We start from the raw sequence: 23,544 nt of genomic DNA, 5'->3' as shown, positions 1-23,544 counted from the left end.
CGAGCCTAACAATTTTTTTTAATTTGTCAATTTTTTAAAAATGTTCGAAAATTATTTAATCATTTGTAGTAACATTTTAGTTAAATTATGTTGTGAAAAAAAAACATTGAAACCAAAACGTTCATTGTGCCATACCATTGTATTTTGCGCTTCGTTGTTTCAGTATAAACTGTCACGTGAAAGTTGTATGTGGATAGGCCTTTAGTGCGGAAAGGAATATGAAAAGAAGACACATTGTTTGTTTTGCCGGCTGTGACAATAAAGCAAGTGCTTTTGTTTATTAATTTAGAAGTTGTTGCAAGTCAAGCAAATTTTGCAATTATTTTGAATTTGTGTAGTGATTTTTATCAATTCGAATAGAAATAGAAAATGTCCTCTTTATCGGGCGTTCGAGTGAATCTCTTCAACGAGAATTTTCTCAATGAATCCGAACAGGATGCCAATTCCGTGTTGACCGAACTGGATAAAGGATTACGTTCTGCAAAGTTAGGTGTGCAGTGCGAAGCCATAGTGCGTTTTCCTAGACTGTTCGAAAAGTATCCTTTTCCAATATTAATAAACTCTTCGTTTCTGAAACTGGCAGAGTTCTTTTGGAACGGTTCGAATCTCTTGCGCTTTTGGGTATTACGAGTATGCCAACAAAGTGAAAATCATTTAGATAAAATTTTGAATATAGAAGCGTTCGTTAAACGTATATTTATGGTAATACACTCGAACGATCCTGTTGCGCGTGCATTAACTTTACGCACATTGGGCGCTGTGTCACGTGTGATACCGGAAAAACAGCAAGTACATCATGCTATACGTCGGGCATTAGACAGCCATGATACAGTAGAAGTAGAAGCAGCAATATATGCAAGTGGTCAGTTCGCCGCACAATCCCGTTCGTTTGCTATTTGTATGTGCGCTAAAATTTCCGACATGATTGAATCATTACAAATACCAGTTCCGATGAAGCTACAGCTCATACCAGTTTTAAGGCACATGCATCACGACTCGAATACATCATCATTGGTGAAAGATCTTTGTCTCAATTTGTTACCGAAGTACCCCGCTGAAAGCTTCGTGGTGGCTATACTTGATTCACTGACTCAACTTTCTATCCGTACATTAACCGGAGTACCAGATCAAGTAAAATTGTTGCTTGACTTTTTGCAAGATAAACGAAAACCTGTCCGAGCGCAAGTATTGAAATCACTCACCCAACTGGCCGATCCACAGTGTGTACATGCTTGGCCAAAGAAGGCAATGAGAGAACTTTTAGTAAAGGCACAAGGTTGTGAGGATTCTCGCGAACAATATCTTTACTTAAATATACTACTTAAACTATGTGATTGCCCACTAACTTGTCATGCATTGTTAAACGAAGAGCAAGAATCAGTGACGGAGTTGTGTCTTACGTGTATTTGCTTAGATGACTATGCCACCGCCAGTCAAGCCATGTCAATCTTAGCCGCTCTTCTGACTTATTCGGGCGGCGACAAACAAATTACATCCAATATTATGGAAATAGTAAATATACACATGGAAGGTTTAATTTTCTGTATGGTAGGCGAAAAAGAAAATGAACGTGAATTGAAGAAAATACTTTGTTGTGGTATTAAAATTGCCAGTGTAAACAACGAATTCGGCACAGATTTTGTTAACATGTTGGCTGACTTAATTACCGAAGAAATAGAATATCCACCACGGAATGCTGAAATGATGTGCGATGCGCTAGGCGCTCTTGGTTCGCATTTTCAACTGCAAAAATTTGCAGCGAAAAACTTGAGCACAGAAGAACCCATGGACATTGATGACGTGCAGCCATCAACATCGGCACAGGTTGCATTGTCAGCGCAAGCAAAGATTGAAGCGGCGAGTGAAGAAGCGGACAAATCGGTAGTAGCAGGTGGAGAGCCAAGCGTAAGTGTGTGTGTGCATTGTTTTTTTTAACCTAATTTTAAAAATGTATTTACTTTACAGGATAATCCAGTGTTAAATCGTCTGCTTTTTATTTTACATAAACTTAATGCCATTATGGATGCTGGCGCAAAAGAAGATCAATTGCATACAGTTGAAATTCTAGCTTCCGTCGCTCTGCAGTCTATGATTGGCTGCTTCATACCCAAGCAAGTGATGGAATGCTTTGAACGTTGTTGTAGCAAAGTAAATTGTTGGAATCAATATCGCATAGCAAGATCGGCAAGCCGATTTGGTCAGCACTATCTTGCTGCACATATGTTTTCTAAAATATCCCAGATCACTGTTGTGGACAAACTACATTTCTTTTTGATGGGCTTAGCACAAATGGGAAAAGCCGAATGTATATTAAATTATGGTGTGGAGTATGAATATATGCGCGACAACTATGAGCAGTGTGCGCCTTTACCCCCCAGCGTAAAGTCTGAAGATAAATCGTCTAAAACATCCACATCTGTGCTAAAACAGATGCCGCTCATGCAACGTTTAGAATCTGCAATCAATTTGTACTGGCAAGCGCTCGCAAGTCTGCGTGCTAGTTCATCGCCAGCCAATCCACTTACATTTCAGCTAGAGTATCTAAAGTTACGTGCACAATTTTTGCAGACACTTTATATGGCAGTTACAGTGAAAAATGCACAGATTATTGTACCACCACCGGCAATTGCAGGAAGTTTAGCGCAAAACTCTCGTGATTATTTGCAAAAGTTTGGGCATGTTACCAATCAGTTGCGCAAACTAGTGAAGGCGTTGAAAAGTTGTGAAGAATCATACTCACGGCTCTATAAATCTGCTTTCGATGCCGATCCAGTAACATTAGAGTTTTTGGAAATCGCCGAATATCAATGTGCTTTGTTTGCACACATTGTTGAGACGATTTGTTTTGCTACTCCCTCAGACCCTCCGGCATTTTTGACTAATGGCCAGTGTCCAGAAACTCGCTACTTTGCATCTTGCTGCCACCGCATGGAGCAAATGCAACGCAATTTGCCACAAGAACCATCGAATGCGAAGACTATAAGTAATCGACACTTAGAAATTATACTAAGTGAAATTGACTTGATCACTAAAACTCCACTATGCTTACCACGTTACTTCTTTCAAGTATTACAATCTACGCAGATTAAATTGTCTGTTAGCCCGCAGCCACGTAGTCCAGGTGAACCAGTGCTTGTACAATCGGGCAGTAATTTAGTAATTAAAGTAGAAGGTGTCATTCAGCACTATGGTAAGCGACGTTCCATGTATCGTAGTGTAGATGCCGTACAATTGACGCTAACATCACAATTGGTTACACCTCGTCCCGCAAGTGAAACACCTAAATCTGCAACTTCTGATACAGTTACGCTGACACAAACAGTTAAACCACAACGTGACTTCTTGACTGGCAGCTTTCTCTTGCCAATTTCAAGTGGGGGCCAATGGCAGGTTACCTTGGAGACATATGTGATCGATGAGAATGGCATCACTTGGTGTACGGGGCCTAAAAACTCGATGCTCGTGCGCTTGTTAGAAGATCCGGCAAAGGCAACAGCACCAACACCATCAACATCAGCTCAAGCTGGTCAGACACGTAGATTTTAGGACTACTTTGCTAACTAAATTATGCTTCAAAACAAAAAAGTGTATATGAAAGAAATGCTATAGGTTTACTGTAATATTTCAGTTATTTTGAGGTTTCTAGAACATACTAATTTTTATTTTACTTGTATATCAACAACTTTAATAATAATTATAATAAAAAATAATTGTTCCAAATTAGACCATCTTACTTTTGGAAAGGATAATAATCTAAACCAGAATTGTATTTAAATTTGCGTTTTTGTTTGCGTTTCGCTATATCTATCATTTCCTGGACATCCTTACGATAGGCCGGTGGCAACATTTCCTCATGAAGTGTGCATTGGAATTCTTCAGGTTCTTCAATCTTAAATATACGTCGTCGTACAATGTCAATATCACGACCAAACTCCTCCATAAAATCACTTATTTTTGTTGGTGCTGCATCAAACGATATGTTGAAATAGGTGCCTTCGCGATGCACTATACCGTGTTCACTGATTTTGTGCGGCAACGCTCTTGTACCTAAATTTTCCAATTTCCTGATTACGCAGCCTCTGTCTAAAAGTGTTCCGGCAGTGCGTTTCAATACAGAAACAATCTCCGGCTAAACGTCAAAGAAAATAAGAAGTGGATAAGTTTTCATGAATAAAAACTTTAATGCAGAAGTACTTACTCTGGACATTTGTCGCAAAACCATTGCCAATTCATAGGAAGGCATATTTAATTTAATCCAAAAAATGTCTATTTAGTAGAGCACTGTGTTATGAAAGTGTACAAAGTGGAAAAGTAACCTCAAAGACAAAATTATTTCAGTGATGTTAGGCCAATTATTTTTCCCTAATAAATTTAAGGGTAAATTTTGAAGTAAAGAAAACTGCCAAAAGGAAACGGAAAATGCATCTAAATGAATGATTGTATTATTAGCAGTTATACATTTATAAATTACCTTTAAAAAGCAAAATGGGGGCAGAAGAAACAATTTATTATAAAAAAACTATTTCAGGCGTAAGATCTTCTGTTAAAATAAGAAATATTGAGTAGAGCTTTATTGTATGAATCGTTAAACCTTGTGTAAAAGACAATGAGTTTGTATAAACATACATGTGTAGTATGGTGATCCAGTCTAAACAATTTGTTTGGAGATCATATAGTTGCCTTGGATAATAATTTTGTAATAATAGCTAAATGCTCTAGTGGACCGATATCGTCGGTTCCAATAAATGATCTTAGATAGAAAAGAATGGTTGAACAATTTCAGATCGATTTTTCAAAAATTGAGGGACTAGGAGGGAGGATAGAATAATGTGTAGAAGTTCATAGAAGTAAGGAAAGTTCTCTGAGCGCCATTCACTTCGGAGCGGCCAGAAACGATTCTTTTGGCTCAATGGTATCCGCTGGTAGTCAAATACCATCTGTTTGAAGGCGAGAAAGAGAGAAGGAGAACAAATTCTCCCCTGGGTTGTGAGCTGGATTTGAGACCCGCCATGTAAAAATTGCCCTTAATGAAAAGGAAACAACAGCCTTCGCTGTTATACACTCGGTTATAACCGCGTTAGCGGTGTCTACGCCAAATCTTTCGATTCTTTGTTTAAGATATTCTTTTTATACTTTCATTTATAAGCACACCTAAAGAAATAAATAATCGCTCACTAAAAAGTCAAGCATTATTCCAAAACTATACATTTAATACTTACTGGATTAACATTTTTTGTTTAAATTAAAAACATTTTATAGTAACTATTTGTAATAAATTTTATTTCAACATGAATTAACAGTTCAAATCAGTATACTAATACGTATCACTGTGTGTGTGTTATTGTATATGATTCATAAATACTTTCTAATTTATGTTTAACGGTAATTAAATGGGAGAAGACACTTTTGTTACAGCATTTTTTACAGGTGGTTATTATCTTGCGATTTACACTTTAAAGGCATACAATTTTTCCAAAAAGTTCTTATTGTAAATAATTTATTATTTTTTTCGAAAAATATACTTGTCTTTTTTTATGCATTAGTGTAAAAGATTTGCAGAGAGAGAGTTTCTTTTGTTGTACATATATATATGTAGGAGAATAAATATGTTCAATATAAATGCTTAATGGCACGAACGAGGCAATTATTGTATATGTTACGTAAATACATACATACACACAAACGCGCCTCTGGTACAATGTATTATTTTCCCGTTTTATGTTGTATTTGTAAGTGCCGATTTAGTACAAATCAGAAAAAGTGTATTATTAAATATAAGTATAGTATTTAAAGTTATAAATCAAATGTTTTTTTATAAAAAAGTTTGCAATTCTTTGTTGTTTACGATAGAGCTTAGAATACGTTCAATATAAGTTTATAAAGTTAAAAAAATACATGGAATGCAAAATTTTGAATACATTTGTTGTTTTTGGGGTTTTGCGTCTTTTTTAATATAATTTTGGACACTTATGGAATGCTTAAATATTAAAATGCCGCTAAATATATAACGCTGCGTGCAACCACATCCGTCCATGTAAGTACCAATAGAATTGGTTTAACCGGCCGCACGCGCATACCCGCTATACTATTTGCTGCGCAGCAGAAATAGCATTTACATGTGCCGAGTGTTGCCGAAATTGATGCCCGATTGATTGGCACCCTTGTTTGAGCCATACTGCAGTGAGATGACATTTTGACCGGCACGCAATTGTTCTTCGGAGAAGTTGCGCACATTCTTATCGGCTTCTTTGGGACCAATTGATGGCTTGCCGTAATTGTGTGCCTGTGCAAAATGAAAATTTACAAGCGTGTTTTATTATGCAATTTTGATAAAAGTTTGTGATTAGATTGAATGTGAATTCAATATGGTTTTATTACCTTACGGCCTAAGGATTGCAGGCATATGACTACAGAGTTCAAGTTTTGTCGTTCCCAAAGATCAACACTCTGGAAGGTCTCCTGTGTGGGTACGCCAAAGTTTTTAGCACAGGCCAGGAAAGCTGTAAGAAGAGAATACAATGAAATAGATAAAAGCTATTTAACAACAATAGATAATATACATATGTATATAAATAGCGTTGGCACAAACAAGGTAGTATGTTGTTTATCAATACTATTGTGGAAAAATTATTTTTTTCTTGAAGCATGAATTAAAGGTAAATTTTGCTTTGGGAAAACTTTAATATTTTTAGTTTAAATCTATCGAGTGTTAGAATTCGATATCCCTTAATTTTTTTATAATATATTCTTATTAATTTGTATGAACATTAAATTTATTCTAAGTCAGCGGTTGCAGAACTGGTTAGCAAATTGCTTTCGCTGAATAACTAGTAACACATACATATGCACAATAGCAACACTAATAAAATGAATTTTTATCACTCACCGGAAATATTCTCCATGCACTTGAAGGCCATTTTGCTTTCGTTGACTTTCTTGATCGAGCCCGGTTGCAATGAGTTGGCCAATTTGCACAATAAAACACCATCCTTCAGCACTTCGAAGAAGTTATCCATATCACCGGCTGTGTTGATTGGTTCGCCGGTAACAATCTTGATCCATTCTAGACATTCTTGAGCCAACTCTTCGCTGTATTTTGAGTTAATCTGAAAAGTGTTTAAAAAGTTAATGTTGACATCAGTTAGTTAAGTTTATGTTAAACGGTAATTGTACAAATTGAAAATTAATAAATTTATCTTTTAATTGGATCTCAAGTGAAATCACGATCTAACCTTATTTTGATACATTTCTCGCTAATTAAATGTTAAAAACGATCCTATGAATTCGATGTGCAGATCACTTGTGAAGCAAGAAAATTACTAGTATGTGCACTTAAGTACAATAGTTTAAAGGAATTTTCGCAATTAATTGGTGTACAAAAAATGGCAAGTACCGAGAATCTGTTCGCTGCTTTTTCTTGTATCATTATCATTGGAAATTGCGCTTATCAATGTGATAAGATTGGCGATTGTCGCTGTATTTTCACTAACATTGTGCATAGCACTTATTGGAGCACACCCAAAGGTAGTGCATACATATCTGCATATAGTATCTAAGTATTTTTATTACCCTTTAACTATACCCTACAATCAGTATTCTCCGTTGTGTATATTACATATTTAGATTCGATTGATCGAAATCTTTTCTCTGCCTAAAATGAATCACAACTGCTCCAAATAAGTTGTAAGTTTACATATATGTATATGAATATCTATGTATATATGTATATTAGTATGCTAGCTAAATATGGTGTCGGCTTAGCCAATTATGCTTTTTCATACTTTGCGAACTCTAGCATTTCTCTTCATTTTTGTTTTGTTTTTTTTCACCAAAATCATTTGTGTCGACTACACCTTTTTCGGTAATCAGTTTTGGAATAAGCACACACATAGAGGTATATTTGTATATATTTTCAGAAAAAGCGTGTCCGTATATGGTAAACGACCGCAGCATAATTCAAGCTTGTAAAACATGCTGACATTGCAAGTAGCTTTACATATACTTACATATAGTGGTGGACTTGAACAGTCATGTGTATGCATGTACATACATATGTATCAATAGAAGCCAATGAAAAATTCAAATCGACCATCTACTCAACTAAAATCAATTCGATTGAGACAAAATCGATTATTTGGTTTTACTATGAATTAATTTGTTCAACACTTCGAGAAATCGCTTTTGACGCTTGAGAACAAAGGCGGTAGGCGACAAACCATTTTTATAGGCCACTTTACTAAATATAAGCATATACATACATATAAGTTTTTTACATCAATAATAATTCTAATTAAGTATATCAAACAAATTGCATAATTTTTTTTTAATGTTGCTGAAAGAAGGTTTGATGGGTCTTATAAAAGAAATTTCAAGAAACTTTAAACGGAATACAAATAAGCCAAAAACTGTGGTTCGATCTCAGCCCTTCACCAACATAACCTGCTTTCCTGTAGAAAGGCGACCCATGGTACTCAATGAAAAAGTTCCGAGCTTATATGTACATTTTTGCAGTGAAAAGCTTTTCATAAAATCTATCAGCCATTCAGAGGCCGCTTAAACCATGTAGGAACCTCGATTTTTCGAATAAAGACATTAAAATAAAAGAAGGCAAAAGGAAGCTCGGCCAAAAAAATAGCGGCTTCACATCATTTAAGGGAAATAAAATTTTTTGTTAAAAGTATGTTAATGTTTTAATTATTTTGTTAATTTGCTTTGGAGAATATTTTATTTTAACATTTGAGAACTTTTGTATCGTAAATGTTCTATAAACAATAAAAATGTAAAACTCGGCTGTATCGAAGCTATGATACCCTTCACAAATGCATTTATTATCGCATAAAAGGGTAGAAAAGGATCTTTTTCTTGAGTTTAATCGGTCAGTTCGTACGACGACTATATGATTTAATGATCCGATATCGGCAATTCTGATAAATCAACAGCTTTTTGAGAAGAAAAGTATTTGCAAAATTTCTGATCGATATAACAAAAATTTAAGACAAACAGATCGACATGGCTTACTAGACTCAGCTCGTCGTGCTGATCATTTATATACTATATAATTCCTAGGGTCACTGACGTTTCCTTGTGGGCGTTACAAACTTCGTGGCAAACTTAATACACCCTGTTCAGGGTATAAAAATTAGCAATAACAGGTTCTCATTACCGATACTTAAAGCAAACCACTCAAACAATTCCCGATCACGTCAGTCACACACATCTAGCCATGAGCTTTATTAGGGCGAATGATCTCATTGTTAAAAACAAAAACTCGTACATACAGTTAATTTGAGTAAGCGTTATCGCTAATTGTAAGAAAACAAAAACAAGAATACTTATTAAATGGAACAGTACGGCTCTTGAATCAGTTACCTATTTTAAAATATTACATACATAGTTGTATGTAAATATATATAGGAATGTATGTATATGAAAGGGTGTGTGAGTAAATATGTTGGCTTTGTTGTTTCTAGGTGAGTCTGTTTTCCGTAGGTTATCAATACACATAAATAACGAAACATGTTTTTTAATCAGCATTTCATATCTGAATACTGACTAAACGACCGAGATTTATTACCAAAAGATAATAAAAAACGAAAAGAAAGTATACTCTCGACTACGGAGACGATGGCTCAAGTTACTAGATACATTATCAATGCCGAAACTATTCGAGAGTTTGCTAAGTACATATGTATGCATAGTACAGCACTGTGCATTGAAATAGAATCACTGTTATCAAAAACAAGTTCTCATTAGATATAATTTTCACAAGGCTACGTTAAGAGTTCGAATTTAAAAATTTAAAAATTTAATTACAAAATTTTTAGGTTAGAATTTAAAACAATTTATTACATATAAATATAATATCGGCAAACTAAAATGCATTAAATTATGTATATATACAATTGATATATCACGTTGAGATTGCAAAAGGTTGCCTGTGTATTCTCTAGTGTTCCATGCTGAATCTTCTCATTTAGGTGCTCGAGAAGAGTGCTGAGTGGCTAGAAAGAATATGCGTTCTCTTTGGAGGTGCTATATGCTGCTCTACTTTACGATCAAGTTTCGCTCGAAGAATAAGCGAGATTGATAGACTTGATAGTTTTTCCTCCCAGTTCTGAAATATACTTACATTATCCAGCCGGTTTTTTAAAGTAGCGAACTCTTTTTAAAGAAATATTGGAGACGTTGATGTTAGATAAGCCATCAAAAAAATATTTAAACTATGCTTGGACTTTATATGACCCCCATGTATAAAATAATAATCATCACTTCAAAAACTTGAAAGAAACTTGAAGTAGCTTCCGCTTTGTAGAATATCCACAACACATGCGTAGAAGATCGAGCTTGGCTAAATAATAATTTTGAAGTTATATTATATTTAGCATTTTAACAATTATGCAATCAAAAACAACAAAGTCATAAGCGTGTCGATAAACAAAATAAATTCTATAGCAGACAAAGAAAGCCAGGTTTCAAATTCGCCAATGCAAAAAAAAACAACAACACGAATAGTTTAGAAAAAAACACTATTATTACTCAACCATTTTTGCCTAAGCCTGAATTGTGGCTGAGCTTTAGAATTTGCTTCTGCATAATTAATGGCGACAAGGAAAGATGATTAGTGCCCGAGCCAAGCTCGGAATGTGCAAGTTCAAATAGGAGCGGTAAATATGAAACCGCATACATATACATACATACATTTGTATAAACATTTTAAAGATGTGTAAGTATGAGTAAAACAGGCAGTGGAAATTGCGTGAATGGAATCGCTTTAGCGAATGTCGATGTATGGCAATAACTCTTGTCTCTGATTGACATACTACAATTAATGTTTCAAACGGCAAAATATACATATGTACATACATACATATGTATATAACATTTCCAAACACACAGAATTTTTTATTCACACACTGATAGTATGTGTGGCTTTCACGTCAGTGTCGGTCCGCAAAACTGCCTGACTGTCTGTCTGTCTTTTCACTGCCTGTTGGTGGGCACAATACATACTCGATGACCACAATAACTGACGCCTTTAGCTGACAGTTTTATAATAAATTTTAATTTATTTATGCAGCAAAAAATTACTTGTCTTTTCCTTGCTACAAATAGTTTTCATTATAGAGAATATGCAAATTAAGCCGTTATTTCAAAATGGTAATGAAAACAGTGTAAATTTAGTATGCTAGAAGAAATTATGCGGATGACGGTAGATGACAAACAGAAGAATTTTGGCAGTTAATAAAATGTTGAATATAAATTCAATTGGCTTATGAATCATGCTTATTTATATCCACATACTCTATGTGTGTGTGTATGCATGAATGTCAAAAATATAATGTTTGTACAATATAACAAATAAGCAATTTATAAATGGCAACTACAACAAAAACGTTAAATTAATGAGGTCACAGTGCTTTTATTACAAATATTGTTATTCTCTGGATGTGTGTGTGTACTGAGGTTCGTATAAAAATTGGAATAAATAAAAACGATTACGCAAGTTTCGCCTCACTCGCTAAATTATGACAACTTTTACACATACATACATACATATGAGCGTTGATAAACACCATATATGTTATATTATATGTATGTGTCTGCATATTTCGCATACATATCTTTTTGGAATTATTATACATATGTACATAAGTATGTGTATATTCCATCTGATCAAAATTGACCCGGACTGACAACTATTGGAAACATAACACTTCAGCAAACTCGTTAAATTTTTTAATACACTAGTTTGGAACAAATTTAATCAGATGGTATATTGTTTTAATAATTTTTTTCTGAACACTTGATTAATAAAATATTGTTTTTTCAAATTCAAAATTATGCTTTTTAATTATCAAAATAATAAAAATTAATGCATAAAATGTGTTCGCAAATATTTTTATTCCTTATCAAGCTATTAATGTTGAAATATTCTTTCCCACAACATTTGAGGTACAACATTTCAAGGAAAACTTAAGGCTTAAGTTCCGCTTAAGAATTACATAATTTACTTGCATAATCAAATATATTATATACATATGTATGTACATATAAATACATATGTATGTACCATATATCAGAAACGGTCATTGAGGTTCCAACCAAAGATTTATACAATGTACATACATATGTATGTAGCTATTTTTATCGCGTTGAGACTTTTTTTTATAAAATTAGAGGTGAAAAAATAAATTTAGGAATTTTAAATCAAAACATTTATTTATTAATCAAAATTTTAGAGCTATTTTGCTCACCAAAAAGCAATAAAGAAAAATATTACTTTGTATATATGTTTAATATGTTTTTATGTTAAATAATTAATTTTTTGAAAAACGATCTAAAATTAATAGTAACGAGATTCGATGATCAAAATCAAGTGCTTGTATAAATAATTTTTATTTAACAAGTTTTCTAGCATCTAAGGTAGCGCTACAATTGCTGAACGAATTATTCAGGTCGGACAACTACTGCTTATACATACATATGTCTGTACATAACAAAAGCAATAAAAATATATTTTTACACACTTTCATGCTATAAAAAATGCACTTTAGAAGAGTATGAAAGCTTCAGTGCAGCTGAAGTTAACGTTTTTTCTCTTCAGCATTGAAAAAAAATTGTATAACCTTTAAACAAATTGTATTTAATATTTTTTCCTAATATGTTTTAATAGTGAAAAGAAAGTCGGCGCGAATGAAAATACCTTTTCAACGTTTATTTTTTTTATAACCAAATATTTGGTAATCTTTGCGCTTTTGGAAGAAAATGTAAAAGCCTAAGCTTGTCATTAAACACAAAATGAAAGTCAGAGCTGTCAAAAAACAGTATTTAATATAGTACGTTGGTCACTCTTTGTTAAATATGTAAATATTCACCCAATTTTAACCACACAATTCTGTTGTAAATCAACAGGTAGCCCAAATTTATCAGTCATTGACTGCTAGACACCCAACATGAGTACATACATACACATACATGCGTCAAATAAGTATTTTTGAATCAATAGAGCGCTTGTTGGCCACTTGCCAAAGATGGAGTGGCGACTGCCCCAAACAAACTAATACCGCTATATGATTCGAAACACAATTACGCGTCTGGTCTGTCTTCAATTGAGACCTTGTCATACGTTTCGAGGAAGGAAATGCAATAGTAACACGCGTTAGCGACTAATAAACGCACGCAGCCAATTAAAGCCGTTGGGCTGAGTAGAACTTTTATGTGAATGAAAGTGGTATGCCCACAAATGAAGGAAGCACACGCTAGCAGAATGTTTGAAAGTGGAATGCGGCATGTAACTTTATAGCAACATTCATACATATACACATATGTACATGCGTGTTTGTGCAGCAAAGACAAATGCAGGCATATATAGTATGTTATGAGCGTGAAAACAGACAATCAAAGTCGGCTTACAAATTAAATAGATAAACAAAAGAAGTGTGCTTTTTGCTTTCCAAGTGGAAAATAACCGCGCCGCACTTGAAGCGTACAAACATATTTTCCAAACAAGCATGTTTTACATACATATATGTACATAAGAATATATATAATTATGTGCGCATCTATGTAGACCCTCACTGGTGTCGGAGACCGGCCTAATTAAGTGCCTACGAGTAGTGTTGAACACTCGTGCCTACGGTCGTACACCTCATAACGGAATCTAACGACAATGGCAACATTTGTCAGTGGGTGTTGGCGATATACGTCACTTTTAATTTATATGCGCGGACTTTATATGTCATAAAACGGGCATGAGGTTTACAGAAATGTGGTGGTAGAAAATTAGACGATACTGCTCATTTCGGATTGCTACTTAACTGGTGGAAAATGGTCGCAGATTGTAAATATTCTGACTAAGTATATCTTTTATACAGAATTATTTGAGCCTGGGGAAATAATGAAATGCATTTAGAAGTGTTTCGAAACAATAAAATCCACAAAATAAAATAAATTTTCGATCTAAGGACCATGGCGAAAAATTAAACTTCCACTTCATTTCAATTTGCAAATAGATATGTATCATCTGGAACTCTACATTTTTAAGTTGACTGTAACGATCTTTGTCGGAAAACTTTGATGTACTACATATACTAATTGAAGGTCGACGGAAGCTTAGAAATTATAAAAAAATTTTCACGTTGAAATAATATGACAGTGAAAGAAATATCGGTATCAATCATTTGTAGAAACACAGGTACTACATATGTACGAGTTCCAAATGATATAATAATACTGAACAATATTGGTGATTCATTTCCAAACTTCGAGGAAACGCACAAAACATCTATTGAACACATGCAGTGTGGTCAAATGTGTCGTAAACCTACATATGGAAGTAAATATTAAGTGTTTTATTCAATACGTGTGCTTTGGCTTCAAACAAGTTGGGAAAGTGACACACAAATAGACGCTCATTTAAAGCACAAAAGACAAACGGTTGTGTAGATAGTTGTTTTTTTAATAGAAAAACGGGTATTGTGAAGTGGATCGCCTACGTAGTAAATTTTTCGATAGTTTTTCAATTTCCCATTTCAAGAGATAAAATTATTCGTGGATACATAAATAAACATACATACAAATGTATATGTATTTATGTGTGTGGCTTTTGAGACCGCCAGCGTCTACTGTGGAGCAGGTGAATGTGTAGCGGTAAAATAAAGACCAAAGAAATTTAGAGAGTAAGCATTTACAAATGCTAGCTAAAAATTATCTCTGGATCTGGGTATATCCAAAACATCGTTTTCTCAAGAGTTTAGAAATTATATAAAATCACTACCATTATATAAAATGTTGAGTACATAATGTCATTTGAATAATGGGTGTATATTAAACTTATCTAACTGAAATCATCAATCTTACAACTTGGCAGGCACTTTTATAAATAGCATGCTTTTTCGTTAAAATTCATCGACATATACATACATACGTACATACCCACATATAAGACACCCATCCAAATCGATAACGAATATAACATTCTATTAAACACCGAAGCCACAAAAACGAAGGAGGCATTGTAGACAATTCGAGGCTACTCGAGGAAAGCAATTTCTACGCAAGCAGTAATTTCCACTTCCAAGATTTTGAACAAATAAAAATTTTATTTTTAATTCAAAATTTTTTATCAAAAAAAATCACATCTTGAAGCCAACCTGTAAACAATATTCCTCAAATAATGTAAGCATATAATTCAGACTCTTGGAACTTGCCTTATAATTATATGAGGTCTAGGGCGAGTTGTCACCCGATTTTATTCATTCTAAGCACAAATATTCACCCTTATAAAAAACCACGCTTTCTAAATTTTGTTAAGATAACTCACATATTGTCCGATATATGCGGTATAAAGTCAACTGGAAGTTGGAAAACCTTTATATTAGATATAAGGGGCCTGGGAAGTTGTGACCCGCTTCAACTTATTTATAGCTCACAAAAATACTACTATCAGGAAAGCATTCCCTCTCTGAAATTCATAGTTATGTATGTACATACATATATGTATATGTATATATTTATATATGCATGTGCAAAGTTAATTAAAGTAAAGAGCAATAAATAATTAGTACCTTGACAGCCTGGTCACTTTCATTACCATATAAGCTAGTAAATATACATTTTTATTATTGTTTAAGCAACTGTAAAAAAAATTAAAATGTCAGCACAATTACGTTAATGCCTCATTTTAAAGCCATACATGTACGGGACGCTTGACAGAAATAAAACCAAACACGCCTCGTATGGGCAAGTGCAAACATAGCAGCCAGTAGGTACATAAATGAACATATTCTAAAAATGACTCATCTTCAAAGTAGTAAATAGCTCCATTATATAGTTCATACATATATTTTTCGCACATAGATTACAGATTTTGCTTTGTTCAGGGGTGGCGTTTGTTTATAAGCCGCTCTATATACATACATACATATGTACACACGTACATGTCTGTGCATTCGTATACACACAAGTGCTGTGTAAGCACAAATATCAAATTTGTTTTCACATATTTTTCCATTTCCAGCATTTAGCATTCTAGCCGAGTTTTTGCGGCCGTTTGATGTATTTTGTATGAAATCATGGTCAAGGCGAGACTGATTGCTGTAAAAAGTTTTCACGTACTCACTTAGATATGCAATGTTTGCAAGCATACAATGTGTTGCAATGTAAACAGAGTAACAGCCTATGAATGGGAAGAAAACCAACCTTTAGTATGTATTTTAGATATCACAATGTTATAAAACGGTTCACAAAAATAAAAAGAGGAGGAAAAAATAATTTATTAAGAGTTTGAGCCGTACCTAGCCATATTAGTTTCTGAGATAGTAGTTTTATTCGATAGATTATAAGGAATATCTCCTAACTTGGATTAGAATGCAAATTAATTTTGTCTTTGGGGCTCAAGTAGTGTTAACCGTGTACTCAATTTCATATAGATTCATACTGCAACCTTATATGCATTAAAAACAAATGATTGATTTCGCATCTGAATTGAGTTTTATATTTATTTTCTAATATCCAAACTCTTAATTGAAAATTACTTAAAAATTTGTTATGCCTGGATGAAAATTTACCGAAAACTGAGTTGAAAATAAAATCCAAAAATTATATTTAAAAAAAATCGGTTTGAAAATTAAAAAAATTTAATTTCGAAATTTTTAATTTTATTTTTAGTTCAAAATATCGGTTTAAAGCAAAAATGTTAAACCCAAGTTTACAATTAAACATTAATTGTTTCGCATTTGTGTATTTTACTATTTTGATTATCTTATGTAAAGTAATACTTATTTTTAATAAAATGATAACGTAGCACGGTGTTCTTTGTTTTATTTACTTTTTTTACTTTTATTAATTGAATTCGTGTTATAAATATGTAAGAAAGAAGGATTTCTTATCCTTTGCCACTAAAGTTTCAAAAATTTTAAATTTTCAGTTTTTATCCCAAATATCTTGTATGACTATATAAATTTTCAATACCAATTTCGGTACAATTTGAGAATTTAAATTGCAATCCCAAACATTTTGGAAATTTTCAAAACTGAAATTAAAAATTGGGAAAATCATTTTTATTTAAAAATTGGACTCATAAAAAAAAATATTTTTCTAAAAATTGAAAATCAAAATTTGAAAAAAACAAATCTGGATTCACATGATAATAAAGAAATATTCAAAAGAACTAGCACCATTCCTGAGATATCAACTACGAATTTATTAATGCCTATATGGTATATTGTTATTATATTATACTTAATGATGTTTATTTTTTTAAGCGGCGTATGTTTCCAACTTGTGTTTTGATTCTATTCCTTCATTTTTTAAGTATAACGAACATGTGTTTAATTCATGTTTTCTTACCCAGTAACAAATGTTATAAAACGATATAGAAACAAACACATAGCATACATATGTATAAAAATATGTTGCGTACCTAAATACGAATATGCTTTCAGAGTAGCGTACTTTGTGGACCACAGCGCCTGTCTTCTAACAAGAATTGGGAGTAAAACTCTATTTCACGCTGCTAAACAAATTAAGCGTTAATTTCGAATTGTATTTAAGCTGCGTCATCTGCATACATACATATGTACACGTGTTTGTTTGTATGAAAACACAGGTATGGCCACCCCAACTAGACTACCAGCTAGCACATAAAAAAGTCAAAGGCTACACAATCAACAGAAGAATTAGAAAAAAAGTTTTAATCTTTAATTAAAACAAAAACAAAAGCAGGAATTTAAATGACCCTTGGGCACATTGTTTCGCTATTTTTCGTTGTGATAATCATCATTAACGAATACGTTTTCACGCTGCTGTGCTGATATTCCATTATAATGTGGTGTTTTGTGAATGCTGAGCGAAACTTTTTCTGCTTTATAATTATCTCTGTGCCAAATATACACAAAATTGCAATTTAATAATAAATTATGCTCTTATATGGAAATTGTTGTTGGAAGAAAATCTATAGAATTAACTGCCGAAGCCGAAAGCCATTTTTCTAGTTAACTTATTATTATAGAAATAAACAAGTCAAACACAAGCTAAGCGCACAAAACCAATTATTATTTATTTAGTGAAATTTCACGGCATAATCGATGGTTAACTTGCGCTCGCCAGAAATTTCTGAAAATTTTAGTTTAATAAATGATGTTTTTTCGGCACATCGACAAATTCATTGGGTTTTCGGATTGACTAATTAGTTTCTTTTTCGCACATGCATACAATACGTTGAGCAAAACATTTTTTAGTCATCTGCAAGAGTAATTTGTTACTTTCGAACAAAAAATCGTTTCCAGCTAGTGCCAACAAAGCAGGAAGTATGTACATAGACAACAATAAGAAAACGAAACCTTTAGTCAATGTACAAATATGATAAATATCATTGTGTTGGCGGTGGAGTCGCATAAAAATTTGGTATCTAAATATCGCGAATTTATGGTGATGTCATCGTTATAATGGTGATTCAGAAGTTAGCGTTTTAGTGACTACCAAACATTTGATTAACAATGAAGAATTCAGTGTTTTTACGCAAACGGATGAATGGTCACATGTGTGCATACCAATGTATTTGTATTTTGTATGTGTATGAGATAAATGCAGATAGAGATACCGCCATGTGAGAGGGCGCATGCGCGCACACTTAATAATTATTTAGCAGCGTCTGTCAACATTAGCAATAAGGGTACGGATATAACTCAAAAGCAAACATAAATATATATAGTATGTACAACAAATATACATATATATGTATATATTTCACACATGCACACAAAAATATGTATACTCTATATGTATGTACATGTGCATATCTACAATAAACGGCCAACATTTGAAATATTCACTTATTGCCTTTTTTGGCGCCGGCACTTCACTATTCAATCCCCATATAAATTGTACTGTTTTTTACGATGATCAAGTAACCTAGAGCCGGCAAAAATTTTGTTTGCGACACGCTAAGTTTGATCCGGTTTTACGTACACTCATACATGTCTAAGTGTGTGCACATATTTATTTATTTATTTTCAATTGTTTGACGGTTTTTTCATCTCTTCTACGTGTTTGTCAAGTGTTGATTTTTCTGGTGAATCTGGTGATTATTAACAGTTGGTTATGCAATGCAGATCTACATTTTATTATTGTGCACACAACTTGAATGGGAGTCATATTGTCATCGCCTTTTTAAAACGCTGTATAGATATGTATGCAAGGGTATTTATTTTCGGATTTTTGTGTCTGTTATTAATACTCACACTTACCCGTATATCGGTCAGTATTGAAGGCGAGAAAAGTAGGTGAAATATTGTGAAATGTTTTGATTGGTCACTTGGCTGCTTACTTAACAGCTTGATTGAGCTTTATTTTTGTGTGTTCATGAGTACATAACTACTTGCATTTGTATATTAAGGCAAAATTAGTTTTTTGTAAAATAAGTTTTTTTTGCAAAAAAATTGCAATATTTAAAATTTAAGTAAATTTTCATTTAAATCACAGAAGCCAGAAAAATGTTCACTTTGGGCCAGTGAATAATCTACAACAATTGAAAGTCTGAATAAATTGTAAATTCCAAATTTATGAAAAATTTATAGGAAAATAAGAAGTACTGGCCAAAAACACTCATTGTATGTTTTATCAGCAGCTACATCATTTATGTATAATTCTTTTTCAAGTTTTCTCATCTTTGTGTCAATCATTGACAATTCACCTCATAATAATTTCCAAATGTCTTTTCCATTAAAATTATTATTCTTTATATTTAAGTGCAAATGGTCTCGCATGATTCCACAGTCATCATACTCGAACCAAATTGGATATTTCCCCTTTATTAGATTTTGTGTACATACTTGAAGTGGTTCCATTACCTCATAAATTTTCAATTTTTGCTTGCTTGAAATCACTATGGTAGAATTGAGAAGTGTTAAGCCCAGCTGCTCAGAAGCGGACATTTATGAAGTGTAAGAGCATTGGGCTTAATTTATTAATATAAAAGAAGTAAAATTAAGAGTTCTTGGGGGGAAAAGACGTCTGTAAAGTTTCAGATCGATATCTCAAAAAGTGAGGGACCACTTTATTGCGGCTAAATCGACTCAGCCTGTCACTGATCATTTCTATATATATATGTATACTTTATAGCGTCTCCGAGCTTTCATTCCAGGTGTTACAAGCTTCTTTGCAAACGTAATCCTTGTTCAGGGTTTAAAAATAAAACCGCATAGTCACTTTAAAGTTCTAAAGTACAATATCAAAGATTATTTACATGAATATATGACATCCAAGTCGACTAGTATCATACCAAAAAGGGCTAGTGTTCTGATAATTTTGAGGCAATTCATTTCTCAGAATGGTTATCATTTGTACATTTGCAATTACGTATGTATGTGTTCCCCTTTCGTATTCATATTTTGTACTTTGAAAAGTAAATTGTTGATAAAAATTAAATAACAAACACGTAACAGCCGAGTGTAAATTCCATCACCCAGCTCAGCGTGGAGCAGACGGTGGAGGCAGCTGACCAGGCATTCAACGAAACAAACGGAGAGATAGGAACGGCACGAATACAAATATGACTGCACACATATTTACACACATGTATATCTACATATATGTATGTATGATCTCAATGATCGTCAGTGTTGTTGTGTACCATACCTTCCCGTCCATGCCGTACTGAACTTAAATTTGCGTACATATGTATGTACATACATTGCTTGTGTAAATAGAACACACTTCCATACGTATACATATACATATATATGTACATCGTACGGGTATTAAATTTTTCGTCCAAAGGGTGTACACGCTTGGAGTGGAGTGAAAGAAAGAATTACTGCCATAAAAGTGCTTGTGTGGACAAACAGAACTAAGCACACAAATGCAAATGCATTTAACACATATTTATTTATGTACATATGCATATACAAATCATGTCTTTTACATACTACAGGTATTTATTTACAAGCTTAGCTTTCGCTAACTTGTACTGTAGACGTTGCAAAGCGACCGCCATGACGTGTAAGGTGAGCAAAGTACTCTATGTGGAATTATTTTCAACTGTTTTGTTTGGCTTTACTTGCCCAATTCGTTGTTGCCATATAGAACTGTCCGTGGCTATAGTAAAAATGAAAATGTTATTGAAATGGAAATGAAAGCTTAACGTTGAAAATTTAAAAATTTACACATTGACAGAAAGTCTAATAGTTAATTATCATATTTTGTAGTAAGAATTTGCAATAAAAAACCAGAAAAACTTTAGAAAATGAGTTATCAGAAATCATAAAAAGCACATGTAAATTATTAGAAATTTAGGTATTGGATATACGTATGTACGTTTGCAAATATGTACAAAGTATGTACATATGTATATTATCTTCAAGTGTGTAAGTCTGAGAAGGGACATGAGTAATACACAAAACAATGCGGTGACATCATGGAACTATTCGTAGTTTAAACAGCTGCTTCCAAAGCGCAAACGTGGTTCCCGCCACATTTGTGCCTGCTTATGTAGATATAAGAATATAATACGTTACACAAGTAATGTAATGCTTGGATGTAATATCTATTTCACTTAAAACGTATGCAGAGACGCGCTAACAAATACATGTTTACAACGGTAAAGTGAAGATCTCCCCAAAACGTTTCGGGCTTGGACCTTTTTCAGCAGTCGTGCAAAAACACTAATTGAAGCATGCAATAATCAGATACTTATGTAACTAAACTTTTGAATGGAGGACATAAGTATGTATGTACATACATATAAGATAGGAAACCAGTTCCCATATTGCAGCATACGCGGCTTTCATATATGTATGTATGTAAATATATTTAGAAAAGTGCACATGTCAACCATGCTAGTCTTCACTTGCATATAAAGCACGCGATGCTCTTAGTTATATTATATACTGTTTTCACTTCATCGCTTTAGTTGGTGCAATTTAAATTGTTAGGGTGTCATTTTACCCTAATTCGTAAATGTGGATTATACGATTAAGTGCCCGCCACTTTTTAGGGCTAATCGGCGGAAGACAAGCCTTTACGGAAGTTTTTATATGATTGACTTAAATTTTTTTTCTGTATAAAAAAAGAGAAGTAATTACGCTAGTAGGCGAAGAGACGGTAGGATTTGAAAGAATGTCCTTCAAAAATTTAAAATAATAATAGTAAACAAAAACAATTTACAAATTACATGTGTACGTCCATTAATTAATTTCAAGTTTACGGTGAAAGAGTTTATCGAAAAAAACAAGTCATACTCCTCAAATATCCTTTTCACTTTTTTTAATGTATCTAAAGTAAAAATATCACTGTAAGGTTCTGGCCACCGACGTACTGGATTTAATATGTATATGTATTTGTATTTACTAACTAAATTTGTAAATGTACTCAAAATACGTTCATATACTTAAATGTAAATAGAGTGAAAGGAGAAATATACCCTGCTTAATAATTGTTTGAATTTTACTTTCCAAATTAGCGAGGTCTCACTGCATTTACGTACGGAAATTCTGAAGGTCGTCCAATGCATCTTCGTGTGAAGCCAAACGCATGCCATTGGCAGTCAAAGTTTGCCGCGCTTTTGCTCATAAATACATAAATACGTATTCCTTACGCTAATATATTAAAGAAGTTTTCTCTAAGCAAGCATAGAATAAGTGCACATTTACGGCTTTATTTTGGTATAACAAAAATGTTGAGCTCCTTCTACACGCTTGTTATGGACTGTAATTTGTTTGTTCCCTTCCTAAATTTTTATTGTACTTACTTTGCGTTGTGCCTCAGCAGCAAAACCGGACTTTGGTGCACGATTCGAAGACATTTTGGCTTTAAACGGGTTTTTTCTTTAAGGTTACTCCTTTGATATTTGGTAAATTTGCTTAAAGTAGCAAACTTGTTAACGTCAGACGCTTGAAATGAGTTATTTAATTAGCGGTTGGAGTTCTTGTGACTATCTTTGATTTTTTGGTCACAATAGATACTACAAATAGGCGCAGATGAGTAGGTGTTGAACGGGATTTTCGGTTATTTTATGGTATCACAGAGAGCGAACAATCGCATCCACACGCAACGAATTTTTAAAATTTACTGTGACTGTAGTTGGAGCAGAATCAATCAACAACCCAATTCCCCCAACGTCCAAAAGATTTCCAAAGGTAAAAGCTCGCTGAAAAGCTCACTGATTGCCAGATTGTTGTTGCATTGTTGGCGCACTTACTAAATTTACCTATTTAAAATGCCACTTTTTGTTTATTCTTTGTAACTAACCAAATTTATGTCTTCATTTTTTTGTATATCATTAGAAATTCATTACTAATTGGAAAATTAATGGCAATTTTTAAATTTGTTACGAATATTTTATTAATATGGTAAATAGAAACCGTGGTTGCCGTTTGTTTGGGATAGTAAATCTTTACCAATTTATGTCAGATTTGACTCACTACGAAAGTTAAACCAATTTTTTTTAGTTTTAATTTTATTGTTTTTAATCTTTTTACGTGAACCTACATTAAAACATAAACATTTTATGTGCACATGATATTCAAAACAGTCATATTAGCGGAC

The 23,544-nt window shown here is 33.3% G+C and overlaps 3 protein-coding genes across 4 annotated transcripts; 1 reads left to right on the top strand and 2 right to left on the bottom strand.

The window, feature by feature from the left end:
- The first annotated feature begins 78 nt into the window (after window positions 1-78).
- On the top strand, window positions 79-3,720 carry LOC105231436 (integrator complex subunit 7). The gene is made up of 2 exons (XM_011212738.4): window positions 79-1,905; window positions 1,966-3,720. The coding sequence occupies exons 1-2, from the start codon at window positions 370-372 to the stop codon at window positions 3,544-3,546; spliced, it is 3,117 nt and encodes a 1,038-aa protein (XP_011211040.2). The 5' UTR covers window positions 79-369; the 3' UTR covers window positions 3,547-3,720.
- LOC105231435 (probable 28S ribosomal protein S6, mitochondrial) lies at window positions 3,591-4,338 on the bottom strand. The gene is made up of 2 exons (XM_011212737.3): window positions 4,199-4,338; window positions 3,591-4,129 (listed from the first exon to the last, which is right to left on the bottom strand). The coding sequence occupies exons 1-2, from the start codon at window positions 4,241-4,243 to the stop codon at window positions 3,731-3,733; spliced, it is 444 nt and encodes a 147-aa protein (XP_011211039.1). The 5' UTR covers window positions 4,244-4,338; the 3' UTR covers window positions 3,591-3,730.
- Window positions 4,339-5,251: 913 nt separating this feature from the next.
- On the bottom strand, window positions 5,252-23,125 carry LOC105231433 (myophilin). 2 transcript variants are annotated; one of them, XM_011212735.3, is made up of 4 exons: window positions 22,748-23,125; window positions 6,887-7,106; window positions 6,379-6,500; window positions 5,252-6,283 (listed from the first exon to the last, which is right to left on the bottom strand). In XM_011212735.3, the coding sequence occupies exons 1-4, from the start codon at window positions 22,799-22,801 to the stop codon at window positions 6,113-6,115; spliced, it is 567 nt and encodes a 188-aa protein (XP_011211037.1). In that variant the 5' UTR covers window positions 22,802-23,125; the 3' UTR covers window positions 5,252-6,112. The 2 variants fall into 2 exon arrangements, with proteins under 2 accessions (XP_011211037.1, XP_011211038.1); XM_011212736.4 differs by lacking the exon at window positions 22,748-23,125 and adding an exon at window positions 7,233-7,391.
- Between the last annotated feature and the right edge of the window lie 419 nt (window positions 23,126-23,544).

This window comes from Bactrocera dorsalis, chromosome 5 (genome assembly GCF_023373825.1).
Source record: "Bactrocera dorsalis isolate Fly_Bdor chromosome 5, ASM2337382v1, whole genome shotgun sequence".
Lineage (NCBI taxonomy): Eukaryota > Metazoa > Arthropoda > Insecta > Diptera > Tephritidae > Bactrocera > Bactrocera dorsalis.
Note: the sequence above shows the minus strand (reverse complement) of the source record. Positions and strands in the feature narration are given on the sequence as shown.